The sequence below is a fragment of the Pezoporus occidentalis genome, unplaced genomic scaffold (assembly GCF_034315485.1).
Source record: "Pezoporus occidentalis ecotype Australia unplaced genomic scaffold, CSIRO_AGI_Poc_V1 ctg210, whole genome shotgun sequence".
NCBI lineage: Eukaryota > Metazoa > Chordata > Aves > Psittaciformes > Psittacidae > Pezoporus > Pezoporus occidentalis.
This window is the reverse complement of record NW_026913965.1, coordinates 564,277-589,406: the sequence shown is the minus strand read 5'-3', so window position 1 is coordinate 589,406 and position 25,130 is coordinate 564,277. Positions and strand designations below refer to the sequence as shown.

The window sequence follows — 25,130 nt, the reverse complement described above, 5'->3', positions numbered from 1 at the left end:
AGGAAGCAAGATTGTAGCCCACATGAACTTTATTTTTTCTTGAGCCTTCAACTTTATTTTAAAAGCAGATTTCTTTGTGTTGTACTTGTTTTTGAAATGCTATTGTCACTTGTTATGTAACTTCTTTTCTTTTCATAATATAGAATTTTCACCTTCGCGAACAGGGGCTTCATCATATGAAGGTTTATAACTTTGTCTGCTACTGATTTTACTTCCCATTGCCCAAACTGAGAAGTCTTATCTAAGAAAACCCATCATCTTAAAAAGCGTTTTTTAATAATTACTTCTGTAAAAGACTTCACCACTACAATTAAAAAGTATCAAACGTAACTAATTGTATAAAACAGTTTTGGCACTGGAACTAGTTTGAAAATATTTCTGTTTGGCTGGTGCTTCAAGCTGTGTTTAGAGTTGAGCATGCAGTTGCTTTAATTATTAAGTGCTTGGTCTAACAATGGCTTGCGATTTTTATTTTAGCTATGAGACTGCAACTATATTTGCAGCTTCAGAGCCCTGCAGAAGTAAATAACTACCTAAAATAATTAATGCTGTTTTGCTTATGCTTAGCTAGCTATATAAATGAAGTCTAAAAAATAAAATCTGATTCTGTTAAAACCTGCAGAGACAGCTTTTTACATACCTGTCTAGGTTGACATCCAGTTTTGAAAGACATTGTGGTAATATTTATGTAGTAAGAAATAAATACAATTGGAGTGCATTTGAAAGGTAAAAAAACATTCATCTGCATAAATACTATCTTAATAAAGTAATATTAAGTCAAAAGCTGAAAGAATTTTTCAGAATTACTTTCTGAAATACATGATCATCTTCTAAATGTTAACAATTTAATTTTAAATGTAAAGAAAGCCTACAAAAGATATTCTTTTTACTCCAGGTTTGGGAGGGCTTTTGTTTTGCTTGGGTTTTGTTTGTTTCATTTTCAAATTCATATTCTGTTTAATTTATTAGCAGCAGTAAGTTGTGAATATATTAATTCAACACACATCTGTACCTTAAATCTAGTCATATTGAGATCCAGCATGAGCAGTTCAGTGTTAGACTTTTCTAAAAAATCACAGTATTCCATCAAGAATCTGAATGATTTTCCATTCAATTTTTTCTCTGTATCTGATTCAGATGTAAGGATGTGAAAGTATCCAAATGCAAAATAGAGATCTGCAAATCTTTATATTTTGCAGACTTTATATGACTTCCTCTTGACAGGAAATGACATCAACACATCACATAATTTGTATTATCCATTTGTGTCACTCAGTGGTCAAAGTGGCCAAGTCATGCAAGGCGTAACCCTTCATTTTCACTTCCTTATCTCGGCAATCCTTTCCTATGATAAATGCATCATTCTTTGTGCCACAGATCACTGTGAGTGGTACCTGTTGCAAGGTTTAGAACCTGATTCTCATCTCCTTTTTTATACCAGGATCATTTGTTCAAATTCAAAAGCTAAGATACAAGAAGGAAAAGAATATAGAATCTTTCCTGTTTGCCCCAAACTACACAGTATTTTTCTGCATGTATGTTGCTTACTGTGTTCTAATTTTCTTTGCACTACTCATCAAATTTGCCAATCAGTAATGTTGGCATGTGTTTGATTATTACTGAAAGAACAATTAAATCTCTTAAGTATAAATTTCATTTGGCTCTAGAATGAGCTTTTCAGAATCCCATTCATCTAATAAATTTGCCAGGCATGAATGCAAACCCAAAAGATAACAGCAGTAATATAACTGAGGCTTACCTCTCTATATATTTTTGCTAAAAACCAAAACACTGTTGAAAAATACAAAATTATGACAGCGAGTTTTCAAGTTCTTAGATATCTTAAATATTGGAAAATAAAGAATAGCTTTGGTGTGCAGTTTTCTAGCTTAGCTATTAAAACTGACAAAAATATCTAAATCCTTATTAATTTTTTTTAGCTAGATTAAGACATTGGGAAATTTTAATTTGTTAGTCGTGGAATAAGAATAATATACAAATTAGAATTTATTATAATTGGAATGAACTAAGAATTAACTGAGTTTGCAGGCTTTGTCTTGTATGAATTTTAGCTTACTGAAAAGGGAGTTTGTGAGAAACAGTGCACTGTGGCAGTTATGATTAGAGTTTGCAGTAGTCTGTGTTTTACCCTGAAGAACAACCACAGAAAAATTACACTAAAAATTAAAACAGTAGTATTAACTGTGGTAAGCAGTAGGGCTTTTCCCACTATGGTGTGTATCTTTTTTGTAGCTGTTTAGCTAAAACAATGGCCTATGTATTTAAAAGATTGCAAATGTTTTACTCGGTTTCATTTGTTTCTAGAAAATCTGTTTTCTGTTAACATAGAGTGTATTACTCTTTCACATAAATAAAAACCTGATATTTGGAGTGAGGCAGAAGTTCTGTTTATTCTGTGGGGTTTTTACTGCATGAAGTAGTATGTAGTAATTATTGTACAATGAAGAAGGAAGTTAGGAACAAGTACAGTCATTGCTGTAATTACTTTAAATTTATATAGTATACCCAGGTTCTTACTTTACTAATAACTAACTAATACCTAACAATTGTCCTGATGTTTTTCTGGCTCTGAATGGTAATTAACAAAGATATATTGGTTATGTTTTCTGTTAGCAAACACTGGAGAAGCTGAAGTTGGCTTTTTACCAACATTTGGGCCTTGTTACCTAAACTTTTATGGAAGTCCAAGAGAATACACTGGATTCCCAGACCCATATGATGAATTAAACTTTGGAAAGGTCAGTTTCTTTACTCATTGTTTTTAATTAAAGGATTAAACCAAATTGGTTTTAACAAATTAATATTTGGAGTTTTTTGTTTCACATTGCGCTCCTTTTGGTCTTTTTATTTTGAATAATATTTTTTATTTATTATTAAGAAGGAAGTATGATAATATTTTCCATTCTCATTGGGTTATGTTTTAAAGGTATTTTTGAAGGAGCAGGAGTGATTTTGATGGTTTTCATTATCTGTATCTCTGCATGCATTTGTATTTCTTATTTCCTTGGTTTTGTAAATATACATTTTTTTCATCTCTACCATTCATTAAAGCCAACTGCTCTGTTTCATTCGTTCAAATATGTACATCCATGCCTCTGAAGTTTTGAGAACACTGAAGTGAAGCCAGAATAACATGTAACTAAGGAAAAGCATGCTACTTTAGGAGACATATGTAAAATTGTATTCAATGTGTGACTATGTTGCAGGGAGAAGGAGTTGCTTACAGAGGGAGAATTCTGGTTGAACTGTCTACAATACTTGAAAGCAAACCTGTTAACAACAAAAAGTTAGAGATGATTCCTAATGATGACTTACTGGTTGTTGAGGTAACTCCTTGTTCTATTGTCAGTGTTGGTAATGGAGATGTGCCTTGGCTGGTTATTTTTGGAGAATGATCTAAGTTACTAAAACTGAAACAATTGAGTTGAATCTCAGAATTGAGAGAGGTGATTATTGATAATGTGGCTACAAAAATGTCATACCCTTTTAGCATGAAGTATTAATTTGAAACATTTTTATAATCTCAAATACAGTCATTTATTATATACATATCTTTTTGGTTGCTTCTCACCACAGTAGTAAAAGTAATAACATTTTTATTTCCATTTAGAAATTGCTGTTTGTTTGCTCTAGTTGTGGATCCTATTTAACAAATATTGAAATACAGCTAAAAAGTTTCTTCTTGTAGAAATACCAGCGCAGACGAAAGTTCTGCTTGGCTGCTGTGTTTCATTCTGCTACCATGCTGCAAGACACCGGTGAGCCTATCCAGTTTGAAGTTAGCATTGGTAACTATGGCAACAAGTTTGATACTACCTGTAAACCTTTGGCATCAACAACTCAGTACAGTCGTGCTGTTTTTGATGGTAAGGATGCTACTGGTATGGGGATATAATGATGTAAAATTTTGAGGTGCTGTTTTATAGCTTTGGAATGACAGCCCTCACTGTACTAAAAATTATTGAAAAACATGACAGAAAAGTCATGTGGCTCTTCACAGCTTTTGAGATGAAGTTTGATTTATGGAATACATGCTGCAAAGCCTACTGAGGTTATTAAAGATATTTCCACAGAATTCAGTGAAATCTTTTGTCTGTGTGCTAGATGTGCACAGGAAAATTGGCAAGTAAAAAAGTTATCTAAAAACTAAGGATTAAATAGGAAAAATGTGCTTTGAACATGCTAATTTAGAATAAAATAAAAAGCTGTTTTTAATCCAGGTGATGGGCAGTCTAGAAGAAAACAGCCTAGCTAAATCACAGGAAAATATATTTTGGCTATAACTTTTTTATAAACTGCAAACAGTAAGAAGTGGGGGGCAGGGGATCTGTGTATCAAGTGAAGTAATCAGGTTTACTCTGAAAAATAAGTATTTGAATATTTTATTTCTGATATACACTTATTAATATGCTATCTACATTGATAAGTAAGGGGAAAAAATAATGAACATGTGAGCAGATATTTTATTGAAAAAGTCCATTGGATTTTGAAACAATGTGAAGTAAAATTTTACCATGTAACAGACACTGCACTGGCTGAAAAATTCTGTGACAGGCTTGGAGTAGCTTGTTCTTAATAAATTGTACATAAATGAAATAAATACAGCAATTTGTGCAGTATACAGTATGTATTCCTGACATGAATTCTAACTCTAACGTACAAATGTTTCACACCAGGTAATTATTATTACTACTTGCCATGGGCAAACACAAAGCCAGTTGTTACACTGACTTCCTTTTGGGAGGATATAAGTCATAGATTAGACCCTGTGAATGTAATCCTAAACATGGCTGAAAGACTGGTAAGACGCTTAAGATCTTTCTTTTGCTGATATGCTTTTCATATTTACTTTTTTCACTTAGAGGTGTAATAAAAAAGTGACTTTTTCACAAAATTATGAAACAGTTTTCTGAAAACTTTTCCCTCCTTTTTTTACTATTCAAAAATTAAACATAGTTCAGTGTAACAAATGGCACTGCTATTCGTAGGTCTGTATTCAGGCAAGGCCCAGCACTCCTGCTTGAATCTGCAGGGAATTCCCACAGGGAGGAAGAGTACTCAGTATTGGTTAGGGGTGTGTTAAGTTTGAAGAACTGTTATTTGCTTTGGAAGCTAGGTGCAATATCATGTATTATTAAATACATTGAAAAAGAGCATGGGAATAGTGCTGTTAAATATGAATCAAGTTTGAGAATCTGAGTCTTTTTTTATTTGGTCTTTATACATCCAAATAAGTAAGTTAAAGTCTTGAAACTGATATTGACCATATATACCATAATTGAAGCTTTTCAATGCAAATCCTTTTCTTTTAAATTCCTCAGCAATCCAACTTAGCCACCTTAAAATCAGGAATGCAGGCGAAAATTTCTGAAAACCTATTAGCGGAGATGTGGTTGAAGCTAATTGATGAACTTACAGAAGATATAAGGTACAAGTACCCTTTTATCTCTTATGTTATCATTCTAGGCCTGCTCAGAGTGTTTTCTATTGCCTTTGCTAAGTCAGAAAACAAATCCTAAGGACAATAAAACTGATTAGCCTGAGCACTGGAATTCCAGAAGTCTCTGAAAGTAATAAAACATCATGGATATTGCCAATGAAGTCTCCTGTCTAGTTTTGCAATTCTCCCTTGTCTTAGTCACTGACAGTAATAAAGCAGCATGTCTTGAAAAAAATCTAAGGCAGGGCTGCTCTGAAAATGTCAAATTGTGAATCTCTGCTGCTTTTCTACCATCTTGCCCTCTTTAGAATCCCTTGTGTATCTTTTGTTTGCCCAATGTTATTTCTGAAACTGAAGAGGGAAGAAATTTTGTAATTTACTGATAAACCCAGAAAAAAAAAAATAAAAAAAATCTAAGCTATTTAGAGCTTAAGGGCCATTAAGATTATATTTTGGAATAAGCTCTTAATCAACATGTCTGTACGTGTGGGAATGTTCGGAGAAGGTGATAGGAGTAAGCACTTAGGCTTCTAAAGGAGAATAAATTCTAAATAGAGAGGAAGGGATCATATGAGAAAGAGACATTAATAAAAGGAAACATCATGCTGGGGAGCGACACTTGAAAAACATTAAACAGGTGGGTAGTGAAACTGCACAGGAAAAGGAAAATGAGAAAGCAGTTATTATCATTTAGAGGAAATAACAGGGAACATGAAATGAGAGAACAAAATTATCAAGCTGTAGAGCTAATATGAATGTGAACAAAGGGAAAAGCTAACAGTGGAGATCAGTGTATACTAGCAAAGAATTACATGATAGAAAGATTATGTCAAAATATAAACTAGTAATTTGATAGAATACCTGCTGTGATCTGGAAGAAAGTGGAAAGAACAGGCATACTTCAGGAAAGCAAGAGGTGAAGGGCGATAGTCTCATGGAGCCATCTAGTGAGTGTAGGAACTTCAGGGTTTGTATCAATTATCTCAGCTCATCCTCCTGACATACATCTGCAGTTATTAACTGTTTGTAATTTTGTAAAATATATTATTACTGAACAGTTACTGAGCAATAGCACCTAGGTATGTCAACAAAATGAGCTTTCTGTTGTTCATAGGATCAATAGGATACAATTCTCCTTATGTTTTTTTTTTAGCAGACTTCTAAAACCTCTGTCAAAGACGTAATTCCCTTTATTGAATTCCTAAACCAATATTCCTTGTCATGCTAAAGTTCAAATGAGTTAGGAGTTTGAGAGAGTTTTCAGTGTACTATTTAAACCTAAAATAAGGTGACTTTCTGGAAGTTCTGATCTGGTACATTTGATTCATGTGTAAGTACTTGCACCCAGGGCAGGTGGCACTTCGTTTAGCTTAGTAGAACTAAATGTAGTGAAGGTATAAGTCAGTATCAAGGTCTTGCAGAATCAAAGCCCTTAGAATTGCATTGCTTGTCATTAAAAATAGGTGAGAGAAGAATCAGTCTTTTCAAAATAGGCAGTGTTTAGGGATTATTTTTTTTTTTTTAGTGTCGTATTAAAGACCTCTCAATAAACTCAAAGGGCTATCCCTTTATCCTTAGTCATTGATCTTTGAAAAGTTGCCTTTTCCTCAAACACCCACCAAACTCAGAAAAGCTTATTTTTCCTGGGCTCTACTGTGATGCTATAGGACTTTTTTGTTCCTTTGAAGAGTTATTCTGCCCTCTGGTGACTCAGAAGTTCCATGTCATGGATTTCTTTTAAGAGTTCTTTGACATTTTCATGCCAGAGGGTTAGGTAACTCTAGTCATAGGCACAAGCCATATTTGTATATTGGATTTCTGAGAATGTACAGTTTCCAGTGATGGAAAGCAACCTAACTTGTTCTGAAGGCAGTAATTTCATCTTTCAGGTGAACATTCTCGGACAATAATTTTCTATTTTGAATGTATAGGGAAAGGTGTTTTGCTTGGTTTGGTTAGCAGCAGTTAGATTAAAGCATATACTTCAAGCTGTTCTACACTGGTGCTTGTTGTGTGAGCGTAGCCTTTCCCTTGCTTACTGTAAACTCTTTGTCAGGTGGAAATCTTTCCAGAAAGAGGTGCTATAGCAGTATTCTGGTGGTTTTTAATCACAGGAAATAATAGCACCCAATCTGTATGCCACTGTATGCATAACTGTGTTTAGTGTGTGGCTAAATAAAATCCACTTAGATTATTAACCATAATAAATATTCTATTTTCAGTAAACCATTTCCCCTCATAGAAGGCAGATCTAATATTACAGTCCTTGACACTCAGATTGAAAAACTGCGTCTGAGGTCTCTCAAACAGATTGGAGAAGCAGCAGGAAGGATGAGAAATGAAGCTACTGATGTGAAAGCCACTCTGACAGAAATTGAGGATTGGTTGGATAGATTAATACAACTGAGTGAAGAGGTTAGTACTAAACAATACTGGTTTAGAAGTAGCTATTTGACACAAACTAGTGTAATGTCCACTGCTGATCAGACAATATCCACTCTCCTTAGAACAGTAATTTTAGATGCTTTGAAAGTAAACATGTTCTTCTTTGTAATTAGGATTTACACAAATACATCGTTTTAGTGTGTTAGTTGTCAGTGAATGCATGTTGGGAAATAACCACTCTGTGAATTGTAAAATAGACTGCATTCAGTTTAAAGTGACGGTACTTTCCTTTCTTCCAGACTTGCAAGTCACCGGGCTGGTTCAGGGGCTGCAGGGTATATGTTGTACTTCTGCAGCTTTTTACCCATATGAATTGACTTCCAACAGAGTTAAATCTGTTTCTATGTTGTTTGGGTGTTTTTTAAAATTTCCAGCAGTATCTTCAGTTTTTATTTATCTTGGTTATCTCAGAATTGGCTTTCACAACAAGGTTCATTTTCCCTTTGTCACTTCTGCTTTGAAAAGTGACCGATTGAAAAAAAAAAAAAAAAGAGAGCAATTAATTTGGCAGACTTGCACCTCACATAAAAGGGTGTGCACAAAGGTGCAAAAAGATAGTAGGCTGTTTCTGCCTTCTGCTAAAAGGTTTATGGTTATCTACCCCTAACATGGAAGCACTACGAGCACTTAAATATGTAGCAGGTCAATCCAAAACATTAGCATTTGGGATAAGTCACTTTAGTCATCGCATAGGAACTGAGATACAAAATGTGTCTAGAAAAATCAGAAAGAGATAGAAGAACTGTTTTTTTTATAATAGAACTTATTTGCTTTCCAACAGTCTCAGTGGTATTTCAATGATTATTTCAAAACTATATATTGTATTACTTGCAAGTAAAACAATTTTCTCTCATAAATCCATGTTAATTATTGATTCTATGTGATAAATCTTTCAACATAAATCCTAATTTATGTTTCTGTTATCTTAAGCATTAGACTAGTTTAGCGTCTATTAATTACTGGTTTTAACTTTCTTTTCCCCACAAATAATCTACAGCCACAAAATAGTATGCCTGATGTAATCATATGGATGATCCGAGGGGAGAAAAGACTGGCTTATGCTCGTGTTCCTGCACACCAAGTACTTTATTCCACAACGAGCCCTGAATCATCTGGTAAATATTGTGGAAAGACCCAAACAATCTTCTTAAAGGTACTATTCCCCCCCTCTCCCCCCTTAAATATTAATTAACATTAACTCCCTAAACTGTGATTCCTTCTGACATGAGCATGAAACATGCAAACAAACTATGACCAGTGAGGTGTCAAAACTCAGGACAGATTAAAAACCAAACGCATATAGCTTCTTCACAATATCACAAATTGTAACGTCAAGTTCATCATAGGCCAGTTAGAAACAGAATCAGAACCTGAGACTTCCATCAAAGACCTCACAATCATGATACGACTTCTAAAGTGTTACTGGGGTTGGTGGTTAGGGGAGGGGTTGGACATGAATGGAGACTTTTATAAGAAATAGTGTAAGTCAGAGAAGTTCTAAAAGCCTATTAAAAGTTTTGGATGGCTTTCTGCATGTAATACAGAGCATGTCTACACCCAAAAGTTCTGTAGTATATCTCTCTGCATTGAATCTTACTCATGAATAGGAATGTCTTTTTCCATTTAAGTTTGTATTGTCTTCAATTGGACTAAACTTAAGCAGAAAAAAAACCCCAATCTGACTGTAAAACAGTAGCATTTAGAGTTTACCAGGGTACTGGTAGTTACATTGATTCAATGCAGACGAGTCTATATCATGTTCTTCATGCAAGCTTCCTTATCATGCATGTTCTGATGCATTACTTCTACATTTAGTGAACCATTCTGACTAACCTCACCATTTCCAGGGTCTCCTGATGAGAAACACCAACATCCACACTGAAGTTTAAAGTTTGGTCATAACTAAAAACTCCCTGCTGGGTAAAACTTGGGAGAGAGTACACAGGAACAGGGGCAATGCTACTGTTACTGTGTTTGTTTTTTACATGCCCTAGGCAGGTATCATTTAAAGAATGTTTCCTTCCTGAACTGTTTTACTGGCTTTTGAGGAAATGCAGCACAGGAAGAGATAAATAATCATGTCATAAATCATGTTATTCATATCTCTAGTTTATTGTTTATATTTCACCGAAAGCTGCAATACCTGCATAACATAACAAAAAGTAACTTTTTTGTTCCTATGCCAGTACCCACAGGACAAGACCAAAGATGTCAAAATGCCTGTGGAGTTGCGAATTAACATTTGGCTTGGGCTCAGTGCAGTTGAAAAGAAGTTCAATAGCTTTGCAGAGGGAACATTCAGTGTTTTTGCAGAAATGGTATGTCCATCATTGCTTTCTTACTTTAAACCTGGATGTGCTAGGAATTCAATGAAATTGGAGCTCTTTTAACATATTTATTTTTGCATGCTGGGCAGAAAGGGGGAGTAGTATTTATTATACCAAAACAATTAGACCCCATTCAAGGCAATTAAGATCAAGTCCATTGTGCCTACCAGATGAACTTCAGCAGAGCAGATTCTGAACTGGTTAATCAGGTGAAAATCTGGTTAACGCCAATGATTTCAAAGGCATTTCTTTTAGATTTTTATCAGTGTAATTAAGATTGGGATCTAGACTATTATGTTTTGGCATGTGAATAACCATTATATTTTAATTGCTTCTTCACTTCTACAAATGGTACTGGTTACAAGTGGTTTTGCTTAATAATGGTTCTTTTGTAGCAGTAGAAAATTTACTGTTACAAAACAGTAAACTTCCCAAGGAAGCTGTGAACTCTCCATCCCTGGCGGTGTTCAAGGCCAGGTTGGACAGAGCCTTGGGTGACATAGTTAGTTGGTTCCTCCCCATAGCAGGGGGGCTGGAACTAGATGGTCTTAAGGTCCTTTCCAACCCTAGCTATTCTATGATTCTATGATTCTAAGAAAAACTGGTCAAACCCAGTAGATTTTGCTGACAAAAGGCCATAATACAATAACGTTTCAATGGTAAGAGTTAACAACTTTGGAATAAAATGCTTGAAATAGTCCCAAGTGTATAATAGAGATTTTGAATTATAATGGTGAGCATCAGATGGCTTCTGTATGCTACATCACCTAATGCTGCATATAATCCAGTATCATCATAATAGCTAATGAAAGAAGACATTTTTACAGAGGCTTGTATCGCTATTGCCTCTATGCTTTAATGTTTAGTAGGACTGTCATAGGTCACTTAAAATAGACAATGAATGTTTAAAGCCATTATTTAAGTATAAAGAAGCTGTTGAATATTTTATTTTTTGCTCTTCAAACGTCAGTCCCACAATTTTACAAGAATAAGAGCAGAAAACTTAAGACCATCATAAATTACAAATAATCCCATTAGCATAACAGGAAATATACTGTATCAACTGGGCTGACATTAGAATTATGCTCCCAGTAGCTTCCATGATAAGACTATGAATCAGTTTTACACGTTATGAAAGAAGAGATTGTAAAGAAGAGATTTAAGATGGAAAAGAATGAGAGGATCATACATTTAGGGAACAAAAGAAACTCATTTGAATAATGTAATTGAATTTTGCTTAACAAAGCTTTAATTTGGAGGAAGTTTGCTTGTCGTTGTATAGAGGCATTCAACTAAGACAGTTTTGTTTAGCAGTAGAATTATTGTTTGCCAGACAGCATAGATGAAAAAGAAGAAATAAATTAATGGTTACATTGCAGAGTAATGTGGGAAAGGAGTACTTAATTTCAGAGAAGGGGAAGGAACAGTAGAATGTTTCAGTTTAAACAGTTATATAAATGTCTTTGTTTGTTTGTCTGTTTTTCTTCTCTCTTCCTAAAAGCTTTTAATTATTCCAAAAGTCGTGACTTCTTCTGTCTTCTCAAACAGTATGAAAATCAGGCTCTTCTTTTTGGAAAATGGGGTACCTCAGGACTCATTGGTCGCCACAAGTTTTCAGATGTCACAGGAAAAATCAAGCTGAAAAGAGAGTACTTTCTACCCCCAAAGGGCTGGGAGTGGGAAGGAGAATGGATGGTTGTTCCTGAGAGAAGGTCAGATATTTTTTATTTTATGTCAGGACTAAAGGAGTTTCAGGCAGGAATAAAAGAGTTTAATCTCAGAGTGTGGAGCAGAAAGCTCTTACCTGTTTTCTTGGCTGAGAAAGAGGTTTTAAGATTCTAGGTTCTAGGACACCAAAAACCAGCCAATAATCAAAGCTAGTTAATAACCTTTTAAAAAAGTAAAATAACACCATTACAGGATTTGCATGGTCATTCACATACAGTGGATGTTTTTTGTATTTATTTCACTAAATGTTGAGAAGTTCCATTGTTTAATGAGGGCAACTGTCACAGGTTATTTCTAAAACTGACTCAAGACAATGGTTGTTTTCAGAGCCTGAGGTTGTGGTGCTTGCCATATGATAATTCCTCTCCTGGCAGACTGAATTCCTGAGGTGTTAATCCTCCCCCAGCTCTAGCAGGTTCAGTCTTGCTCTGTCAGAGGTTTTCACCTCCTGAGAGTTTAGCTATTTGTGTTGCCACACTTTAAACCACACTGGGTAAATTATTAGTTTCATAAACAAAAGCCAGTATGAGAAAGAGATTGTTTTCTCTTTTCTTAACAGGTTCAGCCTATTCTAAATTATGTGTGTGTTCTGGTGGTAAAAAAAAAAATAATACCAGACTTTTGTTATAGAAAAACTGTGCAGAAAAATATGTGCTATTATTTGATCCATTTTAAAACAGTATCAGTTTGTTATTTTCGTATTCAATGCATAGTTTTTATTACAATGAGTAGTATGGCATGAAGAAAAGCAATAAGAGACACGAAGATATTTTCTCAGGTAATGAAACAAATGCTGCTGTTAAAATGCGTAAGTGTTGCATCATTGAAAAATAATCTGCGTGGCTCTATTTGACCAGCAGATGGCATTTTAGAACAGACTTTCGTGCTTTCTGAATCCCAGTAAATGGAAATCAAGGCTATTCTATTTGATTTAATGTTCTCTTATTTCTTTTACTTACAAGTTAGAAAAATACTAGCCAACTGATTGCTTGTCTTGTCAACAGCATAAAGGGAAAAAAAATTAAGTACATTGCCAAATTTTAGGTCATAGCTAGATATACAAAAATCAGATATGCATATAAATCTTGTGTGCAGTCTGGGTTTTCCTACACTTAAATATGTGATTTCTTTTTTTTTTTGTTTTTTTCTAAAAATAATTGTTGAAATCATATCCTGAATAACACAGCAGTTAAAATACTCCTACTAGTCACTGATTATATGAGTAATATTCCTCCTATTGCTTACTACCACAGGAGTTGCTTCAATTTTAGGCAGACATTGTAGGGAAATAAGTAGCCATCATATAGATGAGGGGTACACTGTACTCTGTTAATAAAAAGAACTTCACAAACATGGACAGTACAGAATTGCAGCATATGTGCACATTCTGTACTTTGTTTCTATATGTTCTCTGTAGCTAACTAAAATGCATTTGGTTTAATAATGTATTTGCTTTGAATTTGCAGTTTGTTAACTGAAGCTGATGCTGGTCATACTGAATTTACTGATGAAGTATATGAAAATGAGAGTCGCTATCCTGGAGGGGAATGGAAAGCAGCTGAAGAAAGTTACACAGATGTGGTGAGAATGATACTTTTCACTGGATAAGTGGAGGTTTAAGAGAAGGAGTTCTAGGATTTGCTACACAGGCACTGGAATGGGTTGCCCAGGGAAGCTGTGAATGCTCCATCCCTGTGGTGTTCAAGTCCAGGCTGTACAGAGCCTTGGGTGACATGGTTTAGTATGAGGTGTCCCTGCCCATGGCAGGGGGGTTGGAACTAGATGATCTTAAGGTCCTTTCCAACCCTAACTATTCTATGGTTTTATGATTCTGTATTTAATCTATTAATGCACAGAACTGTTATGTTTTGCCTACATAAAAGAATGGAGAAAAAGCTCCACCACCACGTGAGTTCACATGTCCTCTTGGGTGGATGTGGGAAGATGATGCTTGGAAATCTGATTTAAATCGAGCAGTGGATGAGCATGGTAAGATTTACTGTTTATCTGCTTATTATTTGCTGATTATCTGACAATCTGTCATAGTCTATGCTGAAGGAGGGCACATGTCAAGACTGTAACAATGTCCTGAGCATAACAGTGGTTGCCCTATGGAAGAACGTCAAGGAAATATTTGGATAACAGTCGCTTAAGGAATCAGATAAAATTACATTTGGAAAGTGTTCTCTGTCGGCATCTTTTTCTATTTCCATTTTAAACAGCGTTCCATCAAACTCACTCATTGAGCCTTTCTTGGGTCAAAAAGGACCAGTCTTCTGAACAGTCTATGTAATGAATTCATTCATAAGTGCCTACTAGAGAGAAAATCACATATTCTAAGAAACTGTACATTGGTCTTAGCTGCAGCAGCAGATGACAATTTTGAGACAAAAGCCTTGAAAATAAAAAAAATAAACAAAGAAGGGCTAATGCAAACAACAATGGATGAGAGGTTCCAGTTGGGAAAACTCCATGTATAAACAGTGTGCCTGGAAATAGAGCCCATCCTTACTTTAAGTAAGTTTCAAAAATGTTTTTCCAAAGGCCAAAGTTAATGCAGTGGTTAGGAGCAGGCCTGTAAAATGTGGATTAGTAACAGTATTTGGTTTTGGTTTTTAGCAAAGTCAGGTTTTTCTTTTTCTGTCTTGCTTGTGTTTCTAAAATGTACCAATAATCAATTTCAGGATGGGAATATGGAATTACTATTCCTCCGGACACTAAACCAAAGTCATGGGTTGCTGCAGAGAAAATGTACCATACACATCGACGACGAAGACTGGTGCGGAAACGTAAGAGGGATCCAATTCAACCAGTAACAGCAGGAAGGGTAAGCAGAAGAGAGATGCAGTCAGAGGCTGCATGTTTTCATTATATTCCTTTTCTTCATCTTTTTGTAAATTGATGTTTCCAGCTTTGGTTTATAAGGGTATTATGCCTGCCAGACCAAGTGCTGAGTGTTTTCATTACATTTATAAAAGGACTCTGTTGTGGTTTAACCCCAACTGGCAACTAAGTACCATGCAGCCACCCACTCACTCCCTCCCACTGTGGGATGGGGAGGAGAACTGTAACAAAAAATGTAAAAACCCATGGGTTGAGGTAAGAACAGTTTAATAATTGAAGTAAAAGTAAAATGTAGTAATAGTAGTGCAATAATAATAATAACAACAATAATAATAAAAGGAAATAGAGAGGAAGGAATAAACCTTGCCCCCTCCCCAAAAATAAAAAAGTGCGGCACAAAACAGTTGTTCACCACCCACTGACTGATACCCAAGCAGTGACCAGTCCCTTCCAGGTAACTCCCCCCAGTTTATACGCTGGGCATGACGTGCTGTGGGATGGAATATCCCTTTAGATAGTTTGAGTCAGCTGTCCGGGCTGTCTCCCTCCCAGCTTCTTGTGCCCTTCCTCAGTGGCAGAGCATGAGAGATTGAAAAGTCTTAGACTTCGGGTAAGCACTACTTAGCAACAACTAAAATACATTATCAGCATTATTCTCAAACCGAAACACAGCATTGCACCAGCTACTGGAAAGAAAAACTACTATATCCCAGCCAAAACCAGGACACCACCACTGTGAATAATACAGATTTATGTCTTCCAGGGAATGCCATCATATGAAGATCAAGAAGGATGGGAATACACTTCCTTGATTGGTTGGAAATTTCACTGGAAACAACGCAGTTCTGATACTTTCCGTCGAAGACGATGGAGACGAAAAATGGCTCCCTCAGAGACACATGGTGCAGCAGCTATCTTTAAACTTGAAGGTGCTTTGGTAAGCAACAGAGTATCAAAAAAGTCTTATAAAGTTCAATACGTTAACTTACAGTAAATAAACAATTATGTGTATCAGCTATTTTAGTCCCTGAATTGTTTGACTGCTATATAACTGAGGAACTAGTACAGTTTATATTGTTTAAATGGTTTAGAATATGAAAGGAACCATTAAAGTCAGAGTAGGAACTCCTGCATAACATGCTTATTACTTTATTTTTCAATAAATTTTAGTATTACATGAGGTTTAGCGCAAAAGGCCAAATTACTACATGAGCCTCCTGTGAAGTAAAGTGACAAGGTACCTTGAGCTTTTTCACACACAGAATTTAGGTGTATTAGCATCAACACAAGAAACAACAGGCACTGAGATAGCTGTTCCTGATTAATATTTGTATATATAAACAACCAAACACAGGAAAGGATAGCAAAGTGCTGGAGAAGCCAGAACACCATATGTCATAAATAGATGATCAGAATGTAATTATTCCGCAAGTTTTCAGGTTAAAACAGCTTCATAGATAAGTTCTATTTACCAAAATGCAAACTGGAGCAAATAATGAGAAGGCTACGTTGTTTTTCTAAAATAATGATTCTGATTGTATAACATTAACAAAATTTTGCACTTTTTTTCTTGGTTTGTTTCTCTTTTTTGCACCAAATGGCAATCCATGATTCACCCATAGCATTTTCTTTCCCCACTTAATTTGCTTCCACAGAGTTTAAAAATTCCTATTTCAGTTTCTTTTCTGACTGTATTTCCTGCACTATTGCTAGGATAAAGACATTTTGGATAGTAAGCTTAAATGACTGGATCTGATTTCTGCACAGTTTCAATGACATCAAGAAATTACCTTTGGGCATGACTAAATACCTTTTAAAGTAAATTTCTTCTTGTCCTAGAGGAGAGACTGAAACCAATATATTCCCACACACAGTCGATTTTAATCAAGTTCCTTCTATATTTGTAAATACTGAGTAACTTTTTTTTCTGTATATAACTTCAGGGAGCAGACAATAGTGTTGATGACGGAGAAGGGAAGAGTTCAGAAAAAAACAAGGAGTCAGCAACAAAGGTGTTTGGTGCCAACACACCACTTGTTTCCTGCTACTTTGACAGTAGGTTCTTTAATAATTCCTATTAAAAATCATGTCCATTTCTTCCTGGTCTCAAACAGAATTGTTGTTATTTGTGGCTCACATCTAGGCTTACCCTCTGTTACCATTACTGTCTAGTCCTTAATTGGGCCCTATTTAGGCTGCTGAAAGAAAAATTTCAGTTAGTCATTTCAGTATTCCAGCCCACTGTCATGCAGACATTTTTAAAACCTGTACTGGACAGGAATTCTAAAGCTTACTGCAGTACCTGAATTTTAGGCTTTCTCAAATGAAGCATTTTTAGCATTAAGGTACCTCCATAACAATACAGGGAGTTAAGCCAGCAGAGAAGATGTATGAATGGTTAATTTTTTGCTGGTTTAGCTCACTTAACCAGCTCAATTCAGGGTCAGATAAATGCCCGATCAGAGGAAGCAGTAAGACCATGTAGTTGAGTTGGCAAAGTGAACAAAACTGTAACTTTGCCAACCTGGATTGGCTTTAAATGCCTTGGAATCACTGTAATGGGATTCACAAAAGCAGGGACACTGAGATGGGAGCCACCAGTGTTTGTTAGTTAACAAGAATAGAAGCCAAGCCAATCCACTGCTAAGGCTTGTCTTTGTTTGGACTCTGCAGAACTTGGTCTCCCTGCTGGGAATGGGTGCCTAGATCTTAAATCTTGTTTTTCAGAAGCTGAGGAAGATTATTATGGTTTCTTTTTAATAATGAACACAATAGGAGGAAAATGGCACCTTTTCCTGCCAGAGTTCAGAGTTTTCAACTCATTGAGGCTATGAGCAGCTTAGATTTTCCCAAGGAAAGGCTGACATCATTTAAAGAAAACCTGTAGTAACTTAACCACATGCTGTCCTGGGTTTGGACAACTCTTGCATTAGTGTTTGGTTTGGGTTTTTTTTCATTTCTGCTTTAAGTTGTGCTGGAACAGAAGTTCTCAGGTGCTAGCTCGCTGGTATTAGTACACTTGTCAGTAGAAAAAAAAAAAAGGAGAAATGTTACTACAGTCTTTGTGCTTGAGTTAAAATGAGTAAGGCATTTTTATAAACTCAGGATATCTTCATTACAGAAAAGAAGCATGTATAATGAAGTTGTACTCTTTATTTATTTGATACAGGAGTATATACTTACCATCTTCGCTGTTACGTCTACCAGGCAAGAAACCTCATGGCTTTGGACAAAGACAGTTTTTCAGGTATGGAAAAATCCTGCTGGTGCAGAAAAGCCAATTCTGCAACGAGCTAGCATCTTGATTTAGCTATAAAATATCTTAAATCCATAAGGTCTGTGCTGCTGAAACTAATACCATAAAGGAAATCTCAGCTGCATTACATATGATCCAGATTTGGTTAGTATCCTAAACTGTAACAAAAAGAAGAGCTCTGAATATGCAGCACCTGCTGCTGCCAATGAATTTCCGTTATGGAAATGGGAATGGGAACACAGGTCTGAATTCCATGACCCATCCCTTCCCTATGCCTTAGTTTCTCCTTCTAACCAAAGCCTATGTACAGTTCCTAAACTGTCCTAAAGGAAGCTTGCATAAAAACAAGGATGAAGAAAGCTGAACAGCTGCTATGTCACCAACTGCATCTCTGTGTTCAGTATTTTATATTCATTAGCACTGGGATGACCTTGTAGAAAACTACACTGTGCCTTCCTAATAAGTATGGCTTTTGTTTGTTTATGCAAGTGTACCTGTTGCCCTTTAATTTCCACCTTTTAGGTATTCCAACAGTGTTGTATCCATTTGGCATCTTTGCAGTCAAGCTAATTCAATACTCAGGTTACCAAGTATTTAACTTTTGCTAATTAGAATTAAAATTCCACAGGGAAATCAGAGTGCAAATTGAAATTAGATTCTGTAAGCATATGGTTTTACATTTTAAATAAGTTCAGCCAAAGATCCAGATGAACTGGGCAGCTCAGAATTTTCTTTCACCATCAACCTCTATTTGCAACCTTCTTTTTACCCCTGTTTTCATTAATAATTAAGTGTAATGCATGTGTTAATTTGTTACAGAAGATAGAAACCTATAGATATTTCAGTGCTGTTTTCTGCAATGAGGTGTTTTTTGTACAGCTGCCTGTGTGTATTTGGTCTTACTTCAATGCACAGCACTTCAAAGCAATACAAAGAAACAATAGTAAATGCCACTAATTTGCATATGTAGAATTAAGATGCAGTCACACATAAACTAGCAGATCTACATTTTATTTTCCTCTAAAGCTAGTTTGAAGAGTTAGCCAAATTTTGTAAAACTCTGATCAGGTACCTAGCCAGAAGCTGTTGAAACTGACCTAAAGATAACCTTTACAATAGCCCCTAGTTCTTAGTAATTGCAATTTGTACAGGAAATGTTAATGACCATCATCAGATACCTTCTATAGAGCTCTTGATGATTTAAAGACCTGCCAAACACTGGGGCTAGACCACTTTAATCATTCAGCTGTTTCACAAGAAGAGGTTGCTATAAATAATCATGTTTGAAACTAAAGCTTGATCTGAGCAATATAGCCTGGGAGCATTTGCTGTCTGGCAACTAGTCAGAACTAGAATTATTTCTTTGTATTATTTATGAGGCTGCACAGTTGTGTATCAATGGAGACAACAGCAACAAAAATGTTTCTGTGGACCATATTTGAGATTTGTATAGCCAGTGTTTCACTTTAGTTTTCAGGTTCTCTTTTTGCTTTGCAAGCTGGTTTATCAATTTCATTTATTACTATTAATTGAGACTTGTATAATTGAAAATGTTTAGTAATCCAATGGAATTTGCTCTATTAAAGGTAAATTATGTGAGTGTATGGGCTTTTGTTTTACATAGAATAGCTTATAGAGCTGGTAATGACAAAAGAAAAATAACATTATATTTGATAAAATTGTGCTGTGTGCCTTATGGGGTTTTGTTTGTAACACTATGCTTTTAATCTTTATATGATATTTCAGACCCATATGCTCACGTTTCCTTCCTTCATCAAAGCAAAACAACTGAGATCATTCATTCAACTCTAAATCCTACATGGGACCAAACTCTCATATTTAATGAAATTGAGATCTATGGGGACCCACAGACAGTAGCCCAAAACCCACCTAATGTTGTTATTGAACTTTTTGACAGTGACCAAGTGGTAGGTGAATGCTTTTTACACTGATTGCTTTTCATTTATGTGTATTGATTGAGAATAACATTAATGTCTATGGTTGCTACTTTTGGTTGCAGGGTAAAGATGAATTCCTTGGAAGAAGCATTTGTTCCCCTATGGTCAAGTTAATCCCAGAAGAGGACATCACACCAAAACTGCTCTGGTATTCTGTAACAAATAACGGCAAAGCTAGTGGAGACATTCTTTTTGCTGCAGAACTTATTTTAAGAGACAAGGTATATACTTCTTAGATATAATTCTTTTGTGTGTACACATATATAATATGATATATATCCTTTCTCAGTGAGTCATAATGTGAAGAATTGTCTTAATACTTGGTATTAAGACAAGTTATTTCATTTAAGGAAGACGAAAGAAACTAATACTCATGTTTGTGTCTTAACAGGCTGGCACTAACCTTCCAATTCTTCCATCCCAAAGAGCGCCAAAGCTTTACATGGTACCTCAAGGTATCAGACCAGTAGTTCAACTCACTGCTGTTGAGGTTGGTTTATTCTTAAACTACCTGAATGCAAATACAGTCATCTTATCCTCTAAATAGTATATTTGTGTATTTGTTTCAAGAAAATAAATATTTCGTAATGAGAAATATTGGGGATTTTTTTCTTTAAGTGTCTTTGAATTTCATTTTTTTCCATTAACTTTCCTAGAACAATGAGCTGGAAATATTTTGCCAGTCACATTTTATTACTTTAAAAACTTTATTTCCTCTTTCCTACTTTTTGAGTATCATGTTAAGCATATTGGTATCTCACTCACTTCTGCTGACATTGGATTTTATTTTACAGATTCTGGCCTGGGGGCTTCGGAACATGAAAAACTATCAACTGGCCCCTGTTATGTCTCCAAGTCTCATTGTGGAATGTGGGGGTGAAATGGTGGAATCTGTGGTGATCAAAAACCTCAAAAAGACACCAAATTTTCCATCTTCTGTTCTCTTCATGAAAGTTGTATGTTGCAAAAAACTATATACTAGCTATCTATAGCAAAATCAATTATTCCATACTTTTAAAGGTCAAGGATATGTTATGCAAGAATAAGCAGAAAAACTTGCGCAGCCTTTTTGTCTTAACATGAGCAATTTACTGAGCCTGAAAACTATAATAAAGATCATGTAAACACATTCGTACAGTCATTGATAAATTATACAATTTTTTTTATACACTCCAGTACACTATATATGTATTTATTTGAAAAGGCATCAATTTACCTTTGCAGTAGGTGTGTGGCTACTTTCCTACAGCTAGGATGGGAGCTGTGCAAGAGTCAGGAAAGTTCAAGATTTGAGGCAATTAAAATTATTCTTACTGACTTCTATTGAATCATAATCTAAGGTTAGAAATTTTTATTCACCATACAGCCATAGAACATGGAAGTTCAATATTAAATAAATGAAGACACAGCTCTAATTTAGGGGGGAAATCTTTATTCTGAATTTTCCTTCTGTTTGAATTGGTAACAAACTCTAACTTTTCATCTTTAGCTCTTGCCAAAAGAAGAGTTGTACAGTCCATCTCTCGTTATAAAAGTAATAGACCACAGACCATTTGGACGAAAGCCCATCGTGGGACAGTGTACTATTAATTTACTGGAAAGCTTTCGCTGTGACCCCTACACTACTAAAGAAGACATTGCACCACAACTGAAAGGTAGGTAGCTGGAAAATGAAAAGTGCTGGTTTCTTACAGGGTGCTAGAATAACCTATATTCAGTGTTTACTCTGTTACGGTACTAATGAATAGCCAACTTGTGTTGTGTACTTACTTGGAGATAATGTGATCTGAAAGCAAAAAATAAGAATCTAACTCAGAGTATTAATTAGTGCAATATTCTGTGAAGCATAAGAGGACAGGAGGTAAAGGCAAGGCCTCAGACTTAGTATGCTGGTTCCCTGAAGTTCCTCTTTAGTATCAACTTGGAATTCAGCCGCCTGCAGATTACCCCTGCACTGAGTGCCGAAGTAATGATTCAGTATTCCAACAAGAACACTCTCAACACAGTGCTGATATTTCTCTCTATATATTTTCTAAGTTTTAGTAATTTTTTTTTATTCTATATGTTTGAGAAATGTTTGCATATACTGCACAAAAATATATTGTGTATTTTTAGCAGAAAATAGCAACTAATTGCTTTCCTTAGAGGATCAAACATACAGCCAGTGAATTATTTTGCATCTTCTATAACTGTTTGGATTTCAGATCTGACAAAAATGTTTAGTAAGTTATTTTTCCTACATCATATTGCCTTAATAAAATTTTTGGCTTACAGTTAGTCTACTCTCTGCTGCACCTCGCCAGGATACAGTAATTGAAATGGAAGACACCCAGCCACTCCTAACAGCTCAGGTAATCTTTTGAAACCTGATACTCGAATTTCTTCTTTAGATCTGTGATTTCTGAGAAACTATGTAGACAGAAAACTGTCAGAAATGTATGCAACCTTCTGGAAAGCCAGATGGAACAAAGTTACTTTGTGATAAGAAAGCAAAGGAAATATGTTAATAATTTTAACCTCTGTTTTCATATAGTAAACATAAAACCATAGCTTTTTGTGCATGGTAAAGTTCACCCAGTAGCTTTAAAATGAATTCACTTTTCCAATAGCTACTGACAGCGTATGAGAGAACATTACCCAGTTATCCACTAGTAATGGTAATAGCAGCCTGGTCTTGCACAGACTGAGCAGCTAGAAATCAAGGCTCTAGAAGGAAGTGTATACTTTGGTGGGTACAGAATCAAAGCCATGGTAACACAGACCTTCAGCCATTCATTTTATCACATTCATGACTGACACGAAGTTATCCAAAACTGATACCACTGAAACTTTCTTTTTTTTTCTGCACTAACACATCTTTTCTCTCCTTTTCTGTTGTGCCTTGTGAATCTCTGTACTGCTCTGATTCTTTCAGGACCACCACAATACAATTTTACTTTCCAGGTAAAAAATAATTCAGCTTGCAGAATTTTACTTTTGGGTTGAAACGTGAATGAAGACAACTTCCAGATAAAACATTTTCAAGGAAAAGTTTTCATTTAAGACTGCAAAGTGTTCCATTTGTGTAGAAAGTGTTTTTGTAAATTTCTGATGGCCTATTATTTTAAAGGAAGCACAAAAGTTATGCCCTTTAATATGGCAATTTTGCAAGCTCTTAACCCATGACTTTGACTTTTCAGAAATGCAGAATTTTTGTTTTGTTACAGAGGTCCCAAAGTAAATACTACTGAATTTAAACTTTTGAACTCTCGCTGTTATTTGAATATATTATTGATTGCACTGTTCCTCCTTCATTTCTTCTTCTTTATCTTCATGCCATTATTTTCAGACTTTAAATTAAATATCTCATAGACCATATTCTTGTATTTACTTTCATCATACCTGTAAACTGTTATTAATATTTAATTTAAAGCAGTCTCTAACTTTTATCTGAATTAGGCATTCTGTTCTAATATAAATGCTTTATAACTGCCACAGAGAATTTTTATTTATTTTCTTTAAAAAAGTTAAGAGATTTAGAAAATACAGAAAAGAGCACTTTGAACTCACTGGCAAAAATGATTGAATTTGTGTAGTTGATTTCAACTATAAAGTGTAAATTTTTAAATGCTACATAAAGTGAAACACAGTTTCTTTTAGAGTTTGACCAATATATGAGCCACATATTTTATAACACTAGATACAGTGATAGCATCCATGTGAGAGAGGAAAGTATATTCAAAATAATTCAAATTTAAATAAGTACAACTGTGGAAAGTGTAAATGATACGCAGAGAACACCCTGAGGATACAAAATGCCAAAATTTCATCAATTACATTCCAATTTCCAGTGTTTAAGCAGTATGTCAACAGCACTCGGCAAAATGGCTTCTCCAACAACAGTGCATGTATGTATGTACCAAGCTAATGCATGGAGATGACCAGAATAGGGTTGGATGGGGGAAGAATGTTGATGTGATGTGGTCATGAGGCTGTACTTTTCTTGGCAATTATTCCATAGAGAGATTTTGGAGTAGATGATGCTCCTAAGCCGAGTATGATTAGTTACTAATATTAAGGTATCCTTCTTCAAAAGGTCTTGCTATGTGTGTACAATATGTATGAACTATTAAATCCTTATTGTCTTTCTTTGTCAGCTTTTTAAAAGCACCAGAATCAACAGGCATTCTTTAGCCACACAAACTTTTTTTCAAAGCCTACTTCTTGGAGAATAAAATAAATCTACAGTAAATAAAATTCTAATTCCGACTTTTCTAGGGACCCACTGTATCTCTTAATTCTTTTCCATAATTTCAAGACGCTCAGAAAGTTGATAGTTCAGTGTTAGTGTCTCAGAAATTTCATGTGTAACAATTTACAAAGAAGTCATGGGATACATTAAAAAAAATAAAGAGACAGTAACTGTTACCTCATCTTTACCATGTGAATATTTCACTCCAAAATCTCAAACTAATCATATGGCATTTCATTCTGTCTTTTGGCATTCTGTGAGCACATCCTGCTTACAACTTTTAGTAACAAGTCATGAAGAGTCATTATTTGCTTTGGGAATTTTTAAAGACAGCTTTAAGGTTTCAATTTTTCTGTTAACCTCTTTTTCCAAAACTACCAAGTGCTTAATTTGAAAAGACATTTGAAGGTATATCAAGGGAAAAACAAAACAAAGCATAACTGAAAACAAAAACTAAACTCACAAAGACTAATTTAAATTCTTCCAACACTATGCTTTGATGAAAGATTCAGAGTTCTACATAATATATTTTGTAAAAAAGCTTTAAATTGGGAATTTAAATTATTATATTGCATAGTTACGCAAGCTGCCCTTCATGCTGTCAGCATTACAAACCAGTGTTTAAACAAAGTCAGATTTAAATACGGCAAAGTATTCAACATTACCTCATAAATTCTGCCTCTAAGTTTTGCAAATCACTAATGACATGGTTTCTCAGAATAAATCACTTCAGTTGCCTTTAGAAAATCTGACAATCCCATGCAAATGTGAATGGAATTATGGTGTATTTCTGATTTGAAGTTAGACAAGACTACAAAAATACAGTCTTGTATTTTGTCCAGTCTTCCTGGATAACCTCTCAGCAAGACAATTACTTACA

At 35.1% G+C, this 25,130-nt stretch overlaps 1 protein-coding gene across 4 annotated transcripts in view; it reads left to right on the top strand.

Moving 5' to 3' along the window:
• Nucleotides 1-25,130, top strand: part of MYOF (myoferlin) — a 72,939-nt gene that overhangs the window by 32,827 nt on the left and 14,982 nt on the right. For 2 of the 4 annotated variants that reach the window (XR_009964983.1, XM_062619443.1), the window contains exons 17-38: nt 144-182; nt 2,635-2,759; nt 3,228-3,347; nt 3,710-3,887; nt 4,698-4,822; nt 5,343-5,449; nt 7,684-7,876; nt 8,904-9,059; nt 10,093-10,224; nt 11,782-11,945; nt 13,428-13,542; nt 13,845-13,950; nt 14,646-14,788; nt 15,569-15,742; nt 16,749-16,860; nt 17,975-18,052; nt 19,808-19,989; nt 20,082-20,240; nt 20,411-20,509; nt 20,814-20,975; nt 21,509-21,674; nt 22,294-22,370. Coding sequence is in view for 3 of the 4 variants with exons in the window: in XM_062619443.1 (XP_062475427.1) it covers nt 144-182; nt 2,635-2,759; nt 3,228-3,347; nt 3,710-3,887; nt 4,698-4,822; nt 5,343-5,449; nt 7,684-7,876; nt 8,904-9,059; nt 10,093-10,224; nt 11,782-11,945; nt 13,428-13,542; nt 13,845-13,950; nt 14,646-14,788; nt 15,569-15,742; nt 16,749-16,860; nt 17,975-18,052; nt 19,808-19,989; nt 20,082-20,240; nt 20,411-20,509; nt 20,814-20,975; nt 21,509-21,674; nt 22,294-22,370 (2,912 nt within the window). In the remaining variant the exon portion in view is untranslated. Of the gene's footprint in view, nt 1-143; nt 183-2,634; nt 2,760-3,227; nt 3,348-3,709; nt 3,888-4,697; nt 4,823-5,342; nt 5,450-7,683; nt 7,877-8,903; nt 9,060-10,092; nt 10,225-11,781; nt 11,946-13,427; nt 13,543-13,844; nt 13,951-14,645; nt 14,789-15,568; nt 15,743-16,748; nt 16,861-17,974; nt 18,053-19,807; nt 19,990-20,081; nt 20,241-20,410; nt 20,510-20,813; nt 20,976-21,508; nt 21,675-22,293; nt 22,371-23,849; nt 23,907-25,130 lie in introns of all 4 variants that reach the window. The other 2 variants (XM_062619445.1, XM_062619444.1) reach the window with 2 other exon arrangements.